At 22.9% G+C, this 21,369-nt stretch overlaps 4 protein-coding genes across 4 annotated transcripts; 2 read left to right on the top strand and 2 right to left on the bottom strand.

The window, feature by feature from the left end:
• Window positions 1-2,570: 2,570 nt before the first annotated feature.
• LOC102678498 (E3 ubiquitin-protein ligase RAD18-like) lies at window positions 2,571-5,525 on the bottom strand. The gene is made up of 7 exons (XM_006614608.2): window positions 5,248-5,525; window positions 5,098-5,176; window positions 4,488-5,025; window positions 4,099-4,354; window positions 3,961-4,021; window positions 3,161-3,892; window positions 2,571-2,946 (listed from the first exon to the last, which is right to left on the bottom strand). Exons 1-7 carry the CDS (start codon window positions 5,275-5,277, stop codon window positions 2,573-2,575), a joined length of 2,070 nt encoding a protein of 689 aa, XP_006614671.1. The 5' UTR covers window positions 5,278-5,525; the 3' UTR covers window positions 2,571-2,572.
• An 84-nt stretch (window positions 5,526-5,609) lies between these two features.
• LOC102678629 (MICOS complex subunit MIC13-like) lies at window positions 5,610-6,648 on the top strand. Its single transcript, XM_006614609.2, has 3 exons — window positions 5,610-5,765; window positions 5,870-6,029; window positions 6,273-6,648. The coding sequence occupies exons 1-3, from the start codon at window positions 5,752-5,754 to the stop codon at window positions 6,441-6,443; spliced, it is 345 nt and encodes a 114-aa protein (XP_006614672.1). The 5' UTR covers window positions 5,610-5,751; the 3' UTR covers window positions 6,444-6,648.
• Window positions 6,649-6,844: 196 nt separating this feature from the next.
• Window positions 6,845-10,964, top strand: LOC102678763 (splicing factor 3A subunit 1). Its single transcript, XM_006614610.2, has 11 exons — window positions 6,845-7,098; window positions 7,615-7,945; window positions 8,024-8,183; window positions 8,272-8,553; window positions 8,641-8,751; window positions 8,813-8,984; window positions 9,126-9,809; window positions 10,099-10,160; window positions 10,285-10,392; window positions 10,466-10,639; window positions 10,748-10,964. Exons 1-11 carry the CDS (start codon window positions 6,984-6,986, stop codon window positions 10,847-10,849), a joined length of 2,301 nt encoding a protein of 766 aa, XP_006614673.1. The 5' UTR covers window positions 6,845-6,983; the 3' UTR covers window positions 10,850-10,964.
• A 334-nt stretch (window positions 10,965-11,298) lies between these two features.
• LOC102678896 (xylulose kinase) lies at window positions 11,299-19,977 on the bottom strand. Its single transcript, XM_006614611.2, has 12 exons — window positions 19,527-19,977; window positions 17,351-17,433; window positions 16,970-17,123; window positions 16,208-16,387; window positions 15,032-15,133; window positions 14,050-14,181; window positions 13,671-13,824; window positions 12,788-12,932; window positions 12,290-12,579; window positions 12,069-12,166; window positions 11,773-11,913; window positions 11,299-11,664 (listed from the first exon to the last, which is right to left on the bottom strand). Exons 1-12 carry the CDS (start codon window positions 19,578-19,580, stop codon window positions 11,593-11,595), a joined length of 1,605 nt encoding a protein of 534 aa, XP_006614674.1. The 5' UTR covers window positions 19,581-19,977; the 3' UTR covers window positions 11,299-11,592.
• Between the last annotated feature and the right edge of the window lie 1,392 nt (window positions 19,978-21,369).

Genomic DNA, 21,369 nt, shown 5'->3' on the forward strand with positions numbered 1-21,369 from the left:
AAAGTGATTAAAATTTTTCGAAATTTTAATGAAAGCAATAAAGCAAAATAATAATAATAATAATAATAATAAATCAAATTTGATAATCAAAAAATTAATCAAAAAAATATAGAAAATATAATAATATATAGGAAAATTAATAAGGAAAATTCTTTATCACATCATTGAACCATGTAAATAGCTGTAACATAGTTTTATTTTATCATTACATTTTCAAAGTTAGAAAACAAGATATAATTCGAATATTTCGAACATATCGTTGCAGATTATATCACATACTGCACGTATTTGCGAAGTGTAATGTGAAATATGCTTGCAATCACAAATATGCTCATAAAATTAACATATCACATTTTCTTTCGAATAACATGTTCTTGATAATTTTTGTAAATATAACATTTTAAATGTTATACTTATGTAATATAAATAAAAATTGTTTGAAAGAAAGTGTGATAATTATTATGCAAAATCTATTATTGCAATAATGTTGTTAATATTTCACGAAACAAAATTATTCGTATATTATCTATAAGAGAAACGATAAAGAAAAATTGTATGAAATAAAATCGTAATCGTATTATATTAAAGTCCTGTGTCATAGAAATGATTTAAGGCTATTTGAATTTTAGCGCCATTCTTTAGAGTGTTCACATGTAGTAAAATGCTTTCGCTTGGCGCGGAAGAAAAGATATATAACTTCCCAGATTAATTATAAATCTTTACTTTCTATAATTTGATAATTTTAAATAATTAAAAAGCTTTTATATATCTATACGCTATTTTTTCTTAATTATAAATAACGTTTATCGTTTGATACTACTATATCAAACATTGTTTGATACTAAGTTAATGAACAATGAAAATAATAGCATGAATTTAAAACTATCTTTTTCAATTCTTTAGGAATAAATTTATAAATATTATTTTCACATTAAATTCTAATTTAATTTTACTTTTTAAATCAATCTTTATGTTTCAATTTCAATTTCAAAAAACTGATTTATTATTAAATTTAAAAAAAATGAAAATAGGTTATATTCAAATACCTTAAATATTATATAATAGATATTTCAAATTTTGAAATTTAAAACATTACTTTTATATCTTTTTTCTTTCTTTTTTTTTTAATTTTCTTTAAAACTATCATGGATCTCATATCATACACAGGAAAAATTGCTTAATATATTTAGAAGTGTAATAAACGTTGAGTAACTACCTCGCGTGATGCCATACCATGCACCAGTGGTTCTCAAACTTTTTATGCGTAACCATTCAAATAAAAAATAAGAAGTAATTATATAAATCAATAAATTATTCAATAGTATAGAATAAAATATTACAAAAAATTCTAACAATTTAAATTTATAATTTTATCAAAAAATAGTAAAACAAGAAACATATTTTTAACAATAAATTTATTTTTGAAATATAAACATTAAAAAGAATATAAAACAGAATAAATTATTTATATAAAAAAAAAATATATAATATATGATCATTTAAATAATATATGATCATTTAAAATGAAAATAAAACAATATACGATATAACAATTTAATCAAAATAATAATTTAACTGTTTAATTATACATAGAAAAACATATAATATTAACCAATAAAGAAATTTTTTTCAAATATATTTATAAAAATGAAACTTATGATCATAAATTTCTAAAATATATTGGTTTCGCAAAGAAAAAAAGTTTCAGAAACACTTATAAATATTTAACATCAAAAAATTATTAGCGCAACTCAATTAAAAAAAAAAATCATTAAAAATTTCATTCTTCTTAATATATGTTGCGCTTATATTTATCCAAAAATAAAAATAATGTACGAAAATAATAAATCATTATAATTATAATAGTATATTTAAAAAAAAACAAAGTGTATTTAAAAAAGAATAAAATGTTTTTCATAAATGTGATAGTCCATTAAAATGTTAGAAGCTTTTAAAGTTCTATATAAAAAATATATAAAAAATATTAGAAAATATAATTAGAAAAAATAAAATGTACATAAAATTAAGTGTATAAATGATACCAAAGTGTATGAAAAACAATATATAAAATAAAGACACATATTTTATGCCTAAATAATGTCAAAGACAGCTATTTTAGTGTTAAGTAAATCAAGCTTCTTATATTATTATTATTAATATGAAGCTTATATTATTGTTAATGTCTACATGAAGGTGAAATATAAAATTTTATGTGTTTGTCATCATTTTACCATTGTTGATCTCTTTCTGATCAAAATATTACAATAAAATTTAATGTCTTTGATAAACAGTTTTGTATTTTTTTTTCTTTATAATAAATTAATATATTAGAAGGAGAAGGAGAATAAAATTGTACATATATTAAAAAAATTAAAGTATGATTACTTTTTTTATATTTAATGTAAGATAAATATATATACTTATTTATTAAATATTTAATAAAAAATATATAATAAAGTCAAATATAAAATATAAATTAATACAAAGAAATAATTATTTTTTACATCACTATATTTCAAAATTTCAAAACTAGATTTCAGCAAAATAAATCAAAACACTTAATTTTAAACTTTTATGAATTATTATCTTTTATTTTTCTTCTAGTAGATTTTCTTAAAATAGATATATCTTCTGTAATATTTCGTTCTCGTTTTCTTAATCGTGATTTATTTCGTAAACATTTAATTGTTTCATCATTAGAAGTACATAAAGATTCTTCGATATTTGTTTCTTTAGTCTCAGGAGAATAATTATGAAATGATTTTTTAATTTTTTTTTTTATATTTGGTATGATTTTATTATCAGTTTGCATTAAATCGCGTGTTTTCTTTTGAAAAGATTGAATTCTATTATATTCAGGAGAAGAACTTACATTTTCTTTTTCCAAATTTGAAAAATTGATTACACTATTATTTAAAAATCCATAATTAATAGAATGTAATTCTCCTGTAAGATTGTTTTAAAATAATAATTAATTCAAAAATATATGATTTTTATGATAAATCAAATTTTTTTTATGGTCAAATCAAAATTATTTAATTTTTTTATATTGAGAATGCTTATATTGAACCATATATGGATCAATAAAAGATATTATATAATATCCATAAAAAATATAAAATAAAATTTGATTAACTTTTAATAGAATCTTATTACATACCATAATTAAATTTACTGTCAGTGCTATCATTACTTGATAAATCACATGCAATATCTTGCAAGATAGATTTTGATTTCTTATCTTGTCTTTCTTCTTGATCTAGAGTTCTATCAGAATCAAGATCTTTTATGTTCGAACTAACAGAATTTATCTGTTTTATTTCATTTTTTGAAGATGATTCTTTGTTTTTTCGTAACTTCTTATATTTGGAAGTATTAGATAGATCTTTAAAATTATTTGATACATCTTCACAAAATGTGTTTACCATTATTGATTGTGTCAGTGGATCATAAGTAGAAATATCATTAAATGCATTTTTTTCTATTTTATTTATAGGTGAATGATTAGATTGTAGCATTGATTGTTCTTGATCAACATTTTCCTGATCACTTGTCTCAGATTTATTTTGTAAAACAGTATTGGAAGGAGATGATTCTACATTAAAAAATTTATTTGGCTCAGTACTAGAATACATTTGTAATGGACAAGTAGAATCTGAATCAGAATCCTCAATATATACATTAGATTTTAAAGAATTAAAGTCATTTTGTTCAGTATAAATCAATGAATCATCTAAATTTTCCGTTGTTTGACATTTATTTGGAACATCCTCATTAATCTCTTTTTCTATATTTTCCTTCAATAAACTACGTCTTACTGATTGTCGTTTTGTAGTATCAATGTATTTAATATTTTTGATTAAATTTTCAAAACTATCTTTGTGTGTTTCCACTAATAAAAAAAATAATTATCAAAATATTATATACATTATATGAAAAAACTTAAAAATTTAAACTTACAATATTTTTTTCTTTCATTTTCTATAACATTTTGTTCTGTATTTCTAGTAAAATGTAGTTTCTAAAAGTTAATAATTTTAATTAAAATATCAAAACATAATTTAAAAAATTTAAATAAATAATATAATGAGTATTTACATTTAGAAATGTTTTATTAATTTTTCTTTCTAAATTTTCTTCATCTTCACATTGTTTTACTAATTCTGAAATTGATCGTGGATTTGATTTATCACATTCTGCGTTATAAAGAATAATGTATCTTTGTAATCTATTTTCCATAGTCTTTCGATCTCCTTGTAATGATAAACCAAATTCTTTTAATTTTTTTCTTAATATAGCATCTTTCATTAAATTAAATACTAACTTTGGTAATGGTTTACGTATTGATTCTTTTCTGTAAAAATAAATACTGCTTTTATACATATGATATGATAACAGAATATATATATTTTAAAATTTTATTATTATGTAAGAAAAAAAAGATTATAAAAATAAATGCAAAAAAATTTAAATTTGATTATTCTTACATTTGAGGTTTTTCTTTCATTGATTCTCTTTTTAGACAATCATCAAGATGTCTATTTATTTTTATTTCTGAAATAGTAACTTTACATACTGGACATATAACAACCTTAGTTTTTTCTATATTTGTTACTGCTGGACGTTTATGGCTTTTAGGTGTAAACATTAAAGGTATTCTAGATATTCCACTTGTACTAGGACTAAATATATTGTTTTGTATATTTATAGATGGTGATATGTTATTTTCAGAAGTATTATTAATAATCTGATTACATATAATCTTATTTTCTTGTTCATTTACATTTATATTATTATTTTCATGCAATAATTTTGGTATAGTAGAAACCTGATTGTTTTCATCAAATTTTGTAAATTGAATATGAATTTGTAAAACTCTTTTTAACTTATCTTTGATTTGTGAAAATTGTGTTATAATTTCATCTAAAATTTTATTTTTCCTCAAATCTTTCTCAAAAGTTTCTGCAAAACATGCAGGGCATTGTGTTTTATAATGTAAATATTTTCTAATACATAGAGAACAATCTAAAATTTAAAAGAGAAATAATAAACAAAATTTTATTAATTTATAAAAAATAAATATTTTTTTTATCTTACAATTGTGAGAACATGATGTCATAACAGATGTATCCATAAATTCATAGCATATTCCACAAATTAATAAATTTTCTATATCCTGTAAAAAAAATCACTTAACATAATTATTTGCATTATAAATAAGTAAATTTTAATGATAACAACTTTTACCTTTAATGCTATATATTCTTGAGGCCACATTGTATAATGATATATAATAAATATGCAAAATAATTTTAAGGTTAATTTTAATAATTCTTTTATAATTATAATAAATACATTTTTTAAAATAACAAATAAACAAATTTATTATATATCATCTGTTAAAAATATAAATATAAAATGTAAAGACATAAAAGATGAAATACAAATAAGTTTATTATTATATTAGTATTTTTTTTCGATAGTATATACATTGTATACATTTACTACGTAAACCATGATAATTATTGTAATTATATAATTTTCAAATATAAAATATCTTACAATTAAAAAATATTTTACATGTTTGTATAATTGTTTAATATATACATATAAAAAGATAAAGTAATTAATATTTATAAATACTTTAAATCGAACCGGAAATTGTTAAAAGGTTTTACGTAATTTTCATGTTTCTATATAATAAGCGAAGGTGCAGCAAAACTATTGTGTCAAAATAATTTATTTTATACCATGAATTTAATTCGGTTAGTAAGTTTCTAAATCTATGAAGAATATTTTTTTATTATAATATTTGAATATAAATATATAAAAAGAATTTAAATTTTAAAATGGAAGGTTATATTCTTAGGTTTGCCATAAAATCCAGTATTGTTGGTGGTATCGTATATTATACTTATAAGGAAGGATTATGGTCAAAATCAGAAGAAACTGCTGCATTGTATAAAAAATTAAACGTAAAAATTGCTCCATATGTTAAAGAAAATGTACCTGAAAAAATTACAAAAGAGGTAATTTTATTTGATGTTATCATTTATTATTCAATATTTTAAAAAAATTAAAATTAATATCTCTTATTCTTTATAATAAAATGGTATAATGTTATATTTAATAGATATTTAAATTTTTAACTTTCTAATATTTATAGAATTTAATTTGACATTTTATTTGACATATTTTGCAAAGAATTAACATATTAAAATGATTAAAAAATTATGAAATATTTGTTTTCTGAATGAAATGTTTTTATTTAGATATCTCAGCTACCAAGTGTGACAGATATTACAAATTTTATTAAAGTAACTTGGAACAAAGGTGTTATGTCCAGCATGGGATTTGTCTCTAATTTACCAACACATACTTTTAATAGTGCTACTAGTTTATATGAAACTACACAAAGCTACATAAAAGAACTTAGTGTATAAAAACAAACATAATTTTTATGTAATATTGTTAGTATTTTCTTCTATATATTTTAGATAAATATTATATAATTAATATTTATAAATAAGGAATTTATTATTTATTTTATTTTTGAAATTGTTTTTATTTATGAATATACCTATGAAATTGCATCAGTATAAATATGAATAAATATGAATAAAGAAAATAATTAATATATATAAAAAATCTGTTTATTTTTTTTAAGCAATTGAATATTTAAACATATTAATCTGAATTATTATTATTTTAACTCAAATTTTGTTTAAATCTTACGTTTAAGCTTAAAGAAGTTATTTTATGAATTATCTAGGAACATTTTTTATTTTTTCTATTGCATTGTTGGATGCATTGACTAAACTTTCTTGTGTTCATAAAAATTCAGCTTTAGTAAATGAAATGTCAGTGAAAAGCATCTTAAATCGACACCATTGTATCATATTTCAGAAGTATGTATATGTGATAAATAACGTAAAATATTGGCTTATCTATTAAAATTAAGTGAATAAAAAAAATATTAAGTAATGCCTGCACAAGAAGTTGCAGTTGTACAACCACCGGCGACTGAAAATGAAGAAAATACTGCACCATCATCTCAGCCTATCGTAGGCATTATTTATCCTCCACCGGAGGTTAGAAGTATCCTTTAATAATATATATTTTGAAAAGAAAGCAATATTTATATATTTCAATAATTTTGAATGATCTTTCTAATAAAAATATATTTTTTATATGCACAATTATTATAAATTAGAGTAATAATTAAAATAATTATAGCGTACAATATTGGTTGTGTATATTGATTTATATATTATTATTAATAAATCATTATATTATTTCTCTTATTTTTACTATGTAATTTAATTTCTTTATATTTTATTCTTGTATATTTTTTTTAAAGAAAATAAAATTTGAAAATTTATCTTATAATGATTTATTATATTTTAATTATTTATAAATATTAGCAAATTATAATAGTATATTATATTAAATATAGTAAGATTAATTATTAAATATATTAAAAATAAGATGATGCTCAGAATAAATTTATATATGCATTTTTATTTTGCAAAAATTATTTATCAAAATTATTTATATATATATTATTATATTGGCATTTATTTGTATTGTAATTCTCCTTATGTAAAAATTTAGATATTGTTGACAAGACTGCCAGTTTTGTGGCTAGAAATGGACCAGAGTTTGAATCAAGAATTAGACAAAATGAATTAGGAAATCCAAAATTTAATTTCTTAAATTTTGGTGATCCATACCATGCATATTATCAACATAAAGTAAAAGAATTTAAGGAAGGAAAAGGTCAAGAGCCTACTATAGGATCAGGACCTGGAAAAACAATTAATCTTAGTGCTCATCAAAAACAGCAAGAAATTTTGAAACAAGTTGAACAACCATTTATTCCAAGAGATACTCCTGCAGAATTTGAATTTATTGCTGATCCACCTTCTATTTCAGCTTTAGATTTGTATATATTTTAATTAAATTTTGTATTTTTTATATATAATAGTTTACATAAAAAAAAATATGAATTATTTTATTTTAGGGATATTGTAAAACTTACAGCACAATTTGTAGCTCGTAATGGTCGTCAATTTTTAACAAACTTAATGAATAGAGAACAAAGAAATTTTCAATTTGATTTTTTACGTCCACAACATTCCTTGTTTCAGTATTTTACAAAACTTTTGGAACAATATACTAAGGTAAATAATAAATAATAAAATTATATTCTTATTTTTATAATTAGATATTAATCCTGAACTTTTTATTTAAATTAATATAAATTTATAGGTATTGATTCCACCTAAAGATTTATTACCTCGTTTACGTGAAGAAGCTTCTAATATGGATAAAATTTTGGAACAAGTTAAATACCGCGCTGAATGGTTAAAGTATCAAGAAGCTCAAAGACGTAAAGAAGAAGAGGAATTAGAACGCGAAAGAGTTGCATATGCACAAATTGATTGGCATGATTTTGTTGTAGTTGAAACTGTTGATTATCAACAATTTGAAGTTGGTAATTTTCCAGCTCCAACAACACCTGATGAAGTTGGTGCTCGAGTACTTATGCAAGTAATAAAATTTTATAAATTCTATTTTATTTTAAAATATTTCAATAAAATTTTTTATTATTTTTTTGATAACTCCTTAAATTTTTAGGAAAGAATAGAAGAAGGTGAAGATGTAGAAATGCAGATTGATAGTGAAGGAGAAGATGAAATGCAAAATCGTACAGAAGGTGAAAAAGATCGTGCAAAAGATAATAATCAAGTAAGTATTTCATATATTTAAATAAGATGTTTTCATATCAATAATGTATTTATATTATAAGGTACAAGATATGGAAGAGGATTCAAGTGATGAAGATGATGTATCACCTCCAGGTGATACTCATAAATTGAAAGAACCGAAACCACGTGATAGTAATAACATGCAACCTCCACCATTGCCACCTACTCCAGGAAATGTTGTAGTAAAGAAGGGATATGATCCTAAACAACATGGTAAATAAAAACATGATAAATAATAATAAATGAAAACATTTAAATATATGAATTGAAAAAGAATTAATTATAGAAATTATTGAAATTATAGAAATTATAAAAATAATTAAATAAAATACGTATATATATATTTTTTTACAGCGAATAAAACTGCACGTCCTGCTGCTCCCGACGAATACTTGATATCTCCAATCACTGGAGAACGTATACCTGCAAGTAAAGTCCAAGAACACATGCGAATTGGATTATTGGATCCACGTTGGGTGGAACAAAGAGACAAACATCTTGATAAGTTAGCTCAAGAAACAGTATTTGCACCTGGTACAGCGATTGAAGCCAGTTTGAAACAACTTGCTGAAAGGCGTACCGATATTTTTGGTGTCGGCGATGAAGAAACTGCTATTGGTAAAAAGATCGGAGAAGAAGATAAAAAGAAAGATGACAAAGTTACATGGGATGGACATACATCAAGTGTTGAAGCAGCAACTAGAGCAGCTAGAGCAAATATTACTTTAGAAGAACAAATTCACCAAATACATAAAGTTAAAGGACTTCTTCCAGATGAAGAAAAAGAAAAGATTGGTCCAAAACCTGCTAATCGCGCAGCTGAGTTGTCACACATGGCAGCAGCTGCTTCAAAACCTCAAGCTACATTAAAGGCTCCTCCAAAACCACCAGCTCCAAAACCAGTACCTGTTCCCACACAACCACCACCACCTCCTACTATGAGTATGCCTACTATGGGAATTCCTCAACCAATGATGCCGCAAGCTCCGATGATGATGATGGCTCCTATGCCTCCGATTCGACCACCACCGCTTATGAGTAATTTTATTATTAATTTTTTTTTAATGAAATATTAGAAATCTCATAATCAAAGTTAATAGTATATTTTCTTTATCCTTTTTTGCACAATATTGCTCTTGTTTTTTTACGTAATGAATATCTTCTTATTATATATCTTGTTATATTAATAACAAATTTGAATGTTCAAATACAAAATGGTTATTAGTATTAAATTCTTCAATTTTTTTTTTTAATTATAAATTATAAACATATATAATATACATATTAAATATCATCGATTTATTAAATTAAATATTTTTATTTTTAGCACCAGCAATGTCACCATTTATGCCAACACCACCACCAATGCAACCACCAATGACATCTGCTGTAAATATCTGCGAGTTAAAATAATTTCTAATTAATTAATATTTTAATTGTTTTAAAATAGATTTTTATGTATATTTTAATTGTTTTAATTGTATTTTAATATGTTTTTTAATTATTTTTTAAGATTGGATTAAAACATGCTACTGAACCTATGGAGGAAGAACCTCAAACTAAGAAACTTAGAACTGAAGATTCATTGATACCAGAACAACAATTTTTGGCTAGAAACAAGGTATATATTAATGATTAAAATTAAAAAAATATTATATACAAACATATATAAAAATATATATTTTATTTTTCAGGGTCCTGTACAATTAAATATTGCTGCACCAATGATGACAGAAAAAGCAGAATGGAAATTAAATGGTCAAACATTAAATATTACTTTGCAATTAAGTGATACTGTGGCAACAATGAAAGCTCTTATTCATGAACAAACTGGCATGCCTCCTGGTAAACAAAAGTTACAATATGAGGTATGATATAAATGAAACTTAATATTTAATATAAATTATATTCGAATATTTATATATTTTTCTAATATTTTTAATTTCATATATATTAGTTATTGATCTTTTTTATAGGGAATGTTCTTTAAGGATAGCAATACTCTTGCATATTACAATTTAACATCTGGCAATATAATTAATCTTTTACCAAAAGAAAGAGGTGGTAGAAAAAAATAAAACAAAATTTTTAAATATAATTTTAAATTTACTTAAAAGATTAAAAAAATCGATATATTAATAAAAATGTTACAATCCCTTTTAATAACAATAATAAAACATTTATAAATATTAATAAATTTTTTTTATTATATTTCTTTTATTCCATAATTATAATAAGTTATGATTGTAATAAATTAATAATGTATAATAAAATTTATGAGTATATAAATATAAAATTATTTTTATTTATATATTTAGTTTTCATTTAAAAAATTGCACTTAGATCATCTTGTACTTTCATTAATAAGGCATTAGCAATATAATTAGCAATATAATTAGCTATATTATTTAATAAAATATTAAAACAGCATTTGCAAATTATTTTAAATATTTATATATATTTTTTTATATTTATATTTTTATATTTATTTTAATAATTTATAATTTCTTTAAAAAAGCATTGCTTTTTTATTTTATATAAGAGATTCACGATAATATATTCGATTCGAATATTTTTAATTAATATCTTCGATTCATTATAATCGAAATATTTATAATTCAAATACTTGAAATTTAAAAGCAAATTTTTTAAAATTACACAAAAAGATTATATACAATTTTTTTCAGAATAGAATTCTATCAATATTTTAAGTTATAAAATGTTCTAAATGCGACAATTGCTTTTATATTTTAGGCTAATATTATGCATTATTATGCATTATTAAAATTTTTTGTTTTGCTTTTACTTTATGCATAACTTTTCATTTTGTACTTATTTTATTTTTAATTTGTTCTATGATTTTTCGATAACGTACAACCATTGCTTTGTATATCTAAAATAATAAAAAAATAATATTTTTTATAAAAATAATATAAAAAGAAAATATTTAAATATATATTATTTGGAAAAATATAAAATTAATTTTTAATATATCACTTACTGATTCTGCATCATCATAAGGTCGACATATAAGTGTTGGTTCTGGTAAACATCGAGTTATCTCGTCAAAATTAGATTCATTTCGTAGTAAAGCATATTTCGCTTGATAGGCTGCACCTATCACAGCTGAATTAGCAACTTCCTATTAAATAGAAATATTAAATAGAATAACAATATTGAAAGAAAAATTTTAAATAAAAATATAATTAATTTTTTGAAATAAGAAAATATATATTAATTCAAAGATGATATTTTATTATACTAATATAAAAATAGAAATAATTAAAATAGAATTACCGATATATATACTGGTGAATTAAAAACATCAGCAAGTACTTGCAATATAGCTTTGTTCGTAGATGCACCTCCAGTCGCAATAATACGTGTATTTGGTCCTATAAATAAAGGAATTATTATTATTATCTTAATTATTATAGAAAATACTATTTATTTCTAATAGTTTATATTTTTAATTTACATAAAAGAAATAGGAAAATTGTAAATATTATTTTATTTACCGATAACAAAACCAAAATCTTCAGCATGAGCTCTTTTCGCAACGAATTGACCTTCGATTAAGGCTCTTACTTCGACTTCTTTTGAACTATAGCGCGAAATTTCATTATTCGCTTTGTTAAATCTATGATCGCCAATAACAAATGGCAATATTTCTTGTGTGTCGAAGTATAAACCTAAATTTCCAAAATTACCACGCGGAGTACTTTCCAGCAATTCATTGAAAATTTGCCAAGAGCTTTGTGCTGCGCTGTCACGTATTCTTTCGCGAGTTAGAGATCCATTTTTAAAGCTGAAAATTTAATAATCAATATAACAAATTTATTATAAATTCTTATTTTCTCAACTTCTAAATCATTATATTCTATATATATAAATGATAATCTATATATATAAATGAATATTATATACATATTTCTACTTATCTGCCATAAATTTGTGTCCAATTATATTAAAAAAAATCTTATTTTATTGTTAAAATAATATTAAAAAAATATTACCAAAGTAATGCCATATAAGCTTTATCATCAAGAGGATTGCAAAAAGTATGTCCTTCCAGAGCAGTTTTCGGTTTATTTAACCATAAAAATAAAGTATCACTTGTTCCCAAGCTGCAAGCAATATCTCCTTCTTTCAATCTCATTCCTACATAATAATAAATACATATACATTTATTAGTTGTATATTATTCAATTATTAATTTATTTATTTATATGATGAATATCCTTAATTTATAATTTATCACAAAAAATCATAATAAATTTTACAATATATTTAAATGTATTTGTTTAAATTGAATTATAGCATATTTTACAATCCATTAACTTGTTGCAATTTGTTAAAATATTTTATATTGTATTCGAATATAAAAAAAACTAGTAGAAAGAAATTTGCATTTATGTATAATCTTACATAAAATGTAATTTCTCAAAAGTCTCATTTAAATATAGAACCAATTTTAAATTATGTCATTTAGAATTGTATTTTAAAATGTAATTATCAAATTTTTAAGAAAAATATTAAACATATATATTTAAATATAACAATATAATTAAAATTATAAAAAAGAAAAAGAAATAAAAATTTAAAAAGATATATTGATAAATCAATTAAATCAAGCGATTCAGAATTCATTCAACAGTTTCCTTAACAGTAAATTGTAAATTATAATTGACTCGAAAATCTCATTAATCATTCCGTACGAGGAGCGAAAGTTTATACATATCTATACACGCCAATTAGATATGTATTTACATGAATATTCATGAGGGCATTCGATACTCAAAGAATCGAGACTTGTCGAAAGACGAAGTAGTGCGTATAAATTAATACTGTCGGTCAAATAAAAAAAAATGATTCGTGCAAGCGATCTTGTATGCTTACCTATTAGAGAACTGGAATTGTCGCCCGTGAATGCAATTATCCGACATGCCTTGTCGAAGCCGAATCTTTCGACAAAATAGGACGAAATTGGTCCGATATCGATACCCGGGGAAACTGGTTTCCCGAGTTTTTTTCGTAAATCAGGACCGCAAGCCTGAACAAATAGCGATTCGATGAATATCGAAAAAGTAAAGCGAATAGTGTGGTATTTGCATTAAAAAAATAAATTGTAAGTAATTAATATTGAGCTTATTGAATTTTATGCGATTTATATTTTTTATTTTTGTTGAAAATGGACTTATCATTCAAATAAAAATATTTTATTATATTATATTTTAGTATATTTAAAGATAATTTAATAATCATAAATGATAATCACCTCTAACAGGACGTCATCCCAATCTTTCGTATGAATATTTAATAAATTCATTCCAGAGCCATCAGACCAATCAATGGGCGCAAAATCTCCCAAAAACAAGGAAGCAAGAAAACTGCTAATCAAAGAGATTCTCTGAAAGAAATATTTAGAAACGATTTAATATAAAAAAAAATGATTACAGAATTTTATTTAAATTTTACTTCATAATGTAGAATGCGTATTAGTGACGTATATATTATTTCATTCTCATTGACATTATTAACATTAGATATCTTTATAAATAGAAATTTTAGCAGCATGTTAAAAGAAATATTCTAAATATTCTAAACAAGCAATGCTTGATACAATTTTTATTGAGAATATCAAGATTGATCGAAATAAATAAAAGTAATCAGTCATTGATATTGCGATCATAGAAAATAGTTAATATAACTTATTTATTTTGTTTCTATTTTTAAATAATTTTATTATTTCTTGATTTTATTATATTTATTATTTTAATCTAATTATCTAATAAATTAAATAATACTTAATTTCATTACTAGTTTCTATCTTATTATCAATTCTTTAAGAATTATAATTCTATTTAATAAAAGATCTTAAAAAATAGTCTCAAATATTCAATCATGATACGATTTATATTTTTGTTAATGTTACAACTTTTAACGTCACTAATTTTTCTATAATCGCAATAAAAACGATCTAAATAGAAATGACATCGAGCTAGACATTATATCTATTAAAAAAGAACAATTCAAACAGGTGAGTTCAAATTCAAATCATTGTTATCAGACTACCGTTAGTATTATGCATTTCTACAAAAGCTACAGATTACCAGACCATCATTCATCATTACACAAGTACAAAAATCTGAAATAAATATAATGCACGTATATGTGGAATAAATCCACATTTATCGAATACCTCGATCAATCGGCGTCCTGAAATTTGTTCAACGAAGCCGTAAGTGTAGTGGATATACCTTAGTAGAATTGTAGGCTTCCGGTTTGGTGCGTGCTATTTTCGCTATCTGAGGTCCTGAGAATCTTTCGTATGCTCGTGATCCCGTTATCTCTGCTAATTTCTGCAATAAGCCATTATGACAAATTGTATAAGAATAATTGATTAGCATAGTAAAAAATGTATCGATTAATTATGAATCAATTTGATTTTCGCCATCTTTACTAACGACACCTTCTGTCGGCATTATAATTTATGTAATGTTATAACATCGACGCTAGATGTCACGTCGACATGTTCTATTTAGACATTTATTATCGAGTACAATTTTGTTTAGACATTTTGTTCAGAAGATGAATGATAAAAATCAATAAAATACTTAATTAATTATTGAAGATCGGTCAACGTCAACTTTTCAATGAATATAAAAATATGTGGAACGATATTAAGATCTCTTTTCTATTATATTTTCCTGTTTAAGACATTTGGTGAATATCAAGAAACATCGAGAAAAAAAATATATGAATATATTGTTTATTTTTCTACCATAAACCAAGGTAATTTTTTATCGAAAAAAATATTTTTTAGCAATTTTAATTGCTAATTGATTCAAAACTTATTAATTTTTGTTTGAAATATTTTTTTATCAAATTATCGTTAAGTATTGAAAAATCATGTATATCAATTTGCTGAACATTCTATATATATATATTCATTGGATACGATCGAGAACTTGCAAAATATGTAAATTACCAATTAATTAATTCTTTGATATGAATGAATATTCATAGAAATTCGCAATCGAGAATTTCTAGAGAATGATACGCATTTTAAAAAGTTTTTGAAGGAATGTTTATTTTTAATAAATAAAATGAATCTTTTTAGGTTTATAGATAGAATGATTAAAATAAAAAAGGAATCCTGTTTTCTTGATTGGATATAACGAAAGAAAATTAAAATTAAAATCCAGGATATTATTCTCTTCATTATTTTTGCACTGTTAATTTTATAATACACATTGGTTTTTTTTAACCAAGCTTTATTAGAATATAATCAATTACGAAATTATGATACTAATAAAAAAATTTATAAAGATGTATGAATAAAATACAGAATTTTATGTAGAATAAAATTCTCGTGGTTCTGATTTTAAAAAGGTAAAATTTCTATATTATTCATAAAACAAAAAAAAACATACTTCAGGACCGCCTACAGCTTCTTCTAATATTTTACACTCTTCGGTAGTGCTAGAATCCATCCACACAGGTGATCGTGTGACCGAAAAAGCGACTATTAATTGTATGGATAAGAATTGCGCAGGATCCAATTGCTGCAAATATTTTTGACTGTCCTTGCTCCAGTAAACTGTGCCATGTTGCTATGTCACAATAAATAAAGATAACATTATCGTTTGTATGTGTTTTTACAACAGTAAAATGTTTATGAGAATTTATAAGAATTATGTGTTGCAAAATTTTATTTTTCAATATATAATTGAAAACATAAATGTTTGAATTTTTGAATTTTTAATATGAAGTTTGAATTAAAATTTTATATTAACAGCATCGAAGATTTATGAAAGTTTAAGTAAACGATTTGTTTGCGTCAAACGAAGAAAAAATATTACATATAAGACTAATTAAATCTTGATTTTATGTTAATCGATTTTTTTTATAATCGTTTATATCGGTGATTCTTTTTGTTGCATCTAAATGACTAAAAATAATAAATTTACTCATCTATTAGGACTCAAAATGATAATATATGAATATTTCATTTCAAAGAATGAATATTAAATATATATATATATTTTTTAATTTATAGCTTTAATAATGTTTCATCTTGTGGCAAAACTTAATTGACATGAAAATAATTAGATTGACAGATTTACTATATGTATTATAATTTATGAATCATCATTTTAAAACATTTCTATCTCAATGTTTTGATATTATTTTACCTGTGCACATCCAGAAATGGCTGCCACTTTGCTAAAATCAACGCCACATACGCGCAATTTATCAAGAATCATATCCAGAGCATTGATCCACATTACAACAGGAGCTACTACTACATTTGGCTCATCTTTTTTGTGAATGACGCCTCCATATGTTCTATAATCATCGAATGTTTAATAATTAAAATAATTAAATGAAAGAGAAAGAGAGATTTGAATGAAATGAATACAAAAAATGAAAATGGATATTTTTTTAAATTTTGTTTAAAAATTTATGTAATATATCAATGCTCTAATTCAAAAAAAAAAAGATGAAATGTTGAAAAAAATATATGAAAAAATATAATTAAAAATCATAATAAAAACATAATGAATGAAACATACCTAAATCCTGGCAAATCAGTATCAAATTGTACACTGGTTTCATGAAGAACGGCGAGATTGTTATCAACAACAACTGCTTTCAACTACAAATACCAAAAAATACTTGTTAATTTTCTATATTTATTTTCTTACTGTTTTTCGATTTCTTATCTTTGATATCAAAACTATCAAATAAGTCATTACAACGTTATCTTATAACGTAATATGAAATTTATTGCATATTCTGAAATTCAAAATTTGTTTGTCTATCAAATAAATATATAATGTTTAATATATATTTTTGATCATATAATCAAATGAAAAATTATTTTATAAATAAAAAACATTCGAACTACCACCTATGAGTTTAATCATACGTGTAAAAATTGTGAAACATGTCTAAGATCAGGATAAAATTATGTGATTAATAATAATATTATTATTATCAAATATTATAAATATTATTATTATCAAAAGATATTGTGAAATGAGATATAGCTAAGAAAGGTATAGCATAAAATTAAGAAGAGTTTTATAATTATAATATAAATCTTATAATAAAGTTAAATTCAGAAATTTCGAAAAGTTTTGTTGTTTATTTACAAATTTATTTAAAAATTTCTTCAAATAGGTAATTTAAATAAATAAATAAATTTTAATCGCTTTTGAATTTGGACAATAATTTATAATAATAAATATATAATTATATAAAATCTTTTAATTTTAAAAAATAATATATAACTCGATATAATAAATTAAAATAATATCTCAGAATCAATTATAATATATCATTTATAATAGTATATCGTTAATTTATAATTCAGTTCTTTTTTTCTTTCTTTTTGAAGGATGACTAATATTGCATAAATAAAAATCATATTCGATGTGAATTGATTGTAATGTCTAGGTATAATTAATGAATTTTCAAGCAATAGTATTTTGCTGAAGAGACGCTTTAGAATTTCAATTATCATTTCGAGCGTTCCTAATGTTCCGCGTTTTTCATTGCAAACAGAGAGATACACTTTTCTTTCGCCGTATCGTTTCAATACTTAATGTTATCGTTACGTTAGATAATAGTGACCCATTGGGCGAGTATCATGCTGTGAACTGCTTATATATTAATCACGAAAACGAATTTTCATGTCACTTTTATAAACTATTGATTATAATATTTTTTTAAATATAAATATTTTAATATAAATTGTAAAAATATAATTTGATGTGTAAAATTATTTTTAAATTAATTGTAACAATTTAAGTTAATAATATTATCAATTATTGTTCAGAAAATACGAATTTTAATTTTGTTATACTTCTTCAAGAAAAAGGATTACATAATTGATCTGATTATATAATTAGAATTATAATGATTATATAATTAGAAACTTGAAAATACGATTTCAAATATTTACCAATAGAGATAATGTAAAGTATTTTATAATAAATATTTTAAATTTAAGAAACTAAAACAGATTAGACATTTGAATTCGATATTAAAATCAGAGTTTAGCTTAAAAAAATTATGATTTATACTATGATTTTTTTAAAATATCATAAAAAATGAAATAATTAATACTGAGAATGTACGTTTTATCTATAAATCGATTTTTATTGGATATTTTTTTTAATTATTATATCCTTATGTATTTTTCCTTTCATTAAATCTATTAATTATATGAAAAATAACTATACATTATTAATTTATTACATAATTATTAGTTACATTATTAATTATTAACATAAATTATTAATTTATATATAATTAATTTAATATTTTCTTCTAATATGACATTTTTATAAATATCTAATTTTTCATAAATTTAAAGAAAACGCGCGTTAACATGAGCGTGCGCAATAGATGATGCGCATAGAAAGCCAGTAAGTGAGCGTCGTTACGTGAGCATGAAAAAATAAATTATACTTCAAAGTAACAAATGTCGATTTGTGATTTATTGTATAATTATAGTGACTATTTTCGCGTGAAAAAAATATATAAAATTGAAAGCAAATAGTAAAAGGAAGAAAAGATAAAAAAATTAACCTTAATTAATAAGATTTTCATTTGTGTTTCGTGTCGACAAGTACTTTCATATGGTGAGAAAACATGTCATTCGTCGATAAGTATACAATCTTAGCAGATGTTCATCTTATGATAAAAAACATGCCATGAATATGCAATTTTTTAAGAGTTTACCTGCTGTGTACTGAGGTCAAATCCTAAATATGTTGCGTTCGAAGTAGCGCTCATATTCTCAATTGTAACTGCGTCAAAATCGTGAAATAAATTCAATATAACAAAGATTCACTGGAACAAACAAATCTTAAAAAAAAACTAATACACTTCACTATAAATCCGTACGTTTTTTTGAAACACGGGAAACTATGTTTAAATAGTCTAGTCTGTACGTGGTCTACACTCGTTCTTAGTAAAAGCCGTTACGCGCTGTTTCGCGTTCATTACGCGTCTCAAAGTGACTAAATGGGAGTAATCTTATCGTTATTATTAATAATATAATGCTATTCGTTACGTAAGGCAGATTAATGCACAGTAAAAGTTCCTCGAATTGAATTTATTTATCTTTTATAACATTTTCATAATATTTCGAGTGCAACTGACAATGAATCGCTGTTATACTATGATGAAGAGGTTAAGTTTCCGTCGATACTGATTTTCTCTCTGAGTATACCGAATTTCTTTACCGGCTGGTCTATTGCATAGGTATATACGATAAATTTACATTTGTGTTGCACTTGCTGAGAATTTCTCACAAGATAATTAAACAAGTCATTAATCATTGTTTAAATTATGTACAAATTAATGGGATCTAATACTTTTTCACATACATCTATCTTGTTGAATATAATACATTCTATAAAATATCGTTGAATTATATATTATTTTATATTATAAAATAAAAAGTACATATGATAAAAATACGAAGAAAAATTTTATTATTATTATATTATTTATAATAATACGAAATATATAATAATATGAAAAATTATAAAATAAAAGTGTTACATAAGTAAATAAAAATGATATATGTATCATGAAAATTTAAAATTATTAAAAAAAGTAGTGTATGTATTTTGATATTTTTTTTTTAAGAATTTGAAATAAAAGTAAAATTCTTTATATTAATAGGATTCGCGATACTGGTTTTTAAACCGGTTTGGCTCGTTACTGCGCAAACTACATAGACGTGTCTACAATATTCTACGTGAAAAAAAAGCAAATAACAAAATGATTTAATTTTTAATCTAAATTTTTAATACAAATATTATAATTTAAGTATATACTAATACTTAATTAATAATTAACCTTGTAATAATACGATTTAAATATTGTAAATTAAAAAATTAAAAATTTTTATAAAGATAAAGAAACAAAATATTAGCATTATAAAATTTTATCAATAAGCAAGAAAAAATTTAACAAAAAATTACAAATTTTTGTGTTTATTTTTTAGTCGTTATCAATGTTTTCACGGATTTGAAGAATATGGGAGAAGCAATTACTTTAAAAGTATCTCTAATACAAAACTATCCGACAAGAACATAAAATATAGTTTGAAGTAATCTTTCGTTCCACCGGCGACAGGCGGCGTATGATTGTCAGAAAGCAACGCGGGATAACTGCATCGCGCAGACCGAAACTAGCAAAAATAAACATTTTGCCGCGAGGCCATGAACCATTATACTATGTATAGTTCGTTCAGAGACGTATCGAAGTCATAAATTATTATATCAATCGGTTGTATGATTGTTGTTATAGTGACATTTCTTATATCGTCGGAACATTTTTCTAAATTGATTTCATAACCTCTTTATGTTTTTAACAGATATCTAGTACATATACATATAGTATATTGAAGTATAAAGCCTAAAAAACAATTATCAAGAATCAGCATAGGATTATAATAATTTACGAAAAATATCGTCATCGTTGCAGTATCGTTTTCTTCGAAAGATGAAAACGAGCACCCGAAGGCGAGCGTGCATTGACGCCGCCCGATACTGGGTGGTAAGTCCATCGG

This window comes from Apis dorsata, unplaced genomic scaffold (assembly GCF_000469605.1).
Source record: "Apis dorsata unplaced genomic scaffold, Apis dorsata 1.3 scaffold_194, whole genome shotgun sequence".
NCBI classification, from domain to species: Eukaryota; Metazoa; Arthropoda; class Insecta; order Hymenoptera; family Apidae; genus Apis; species Apis dorsata.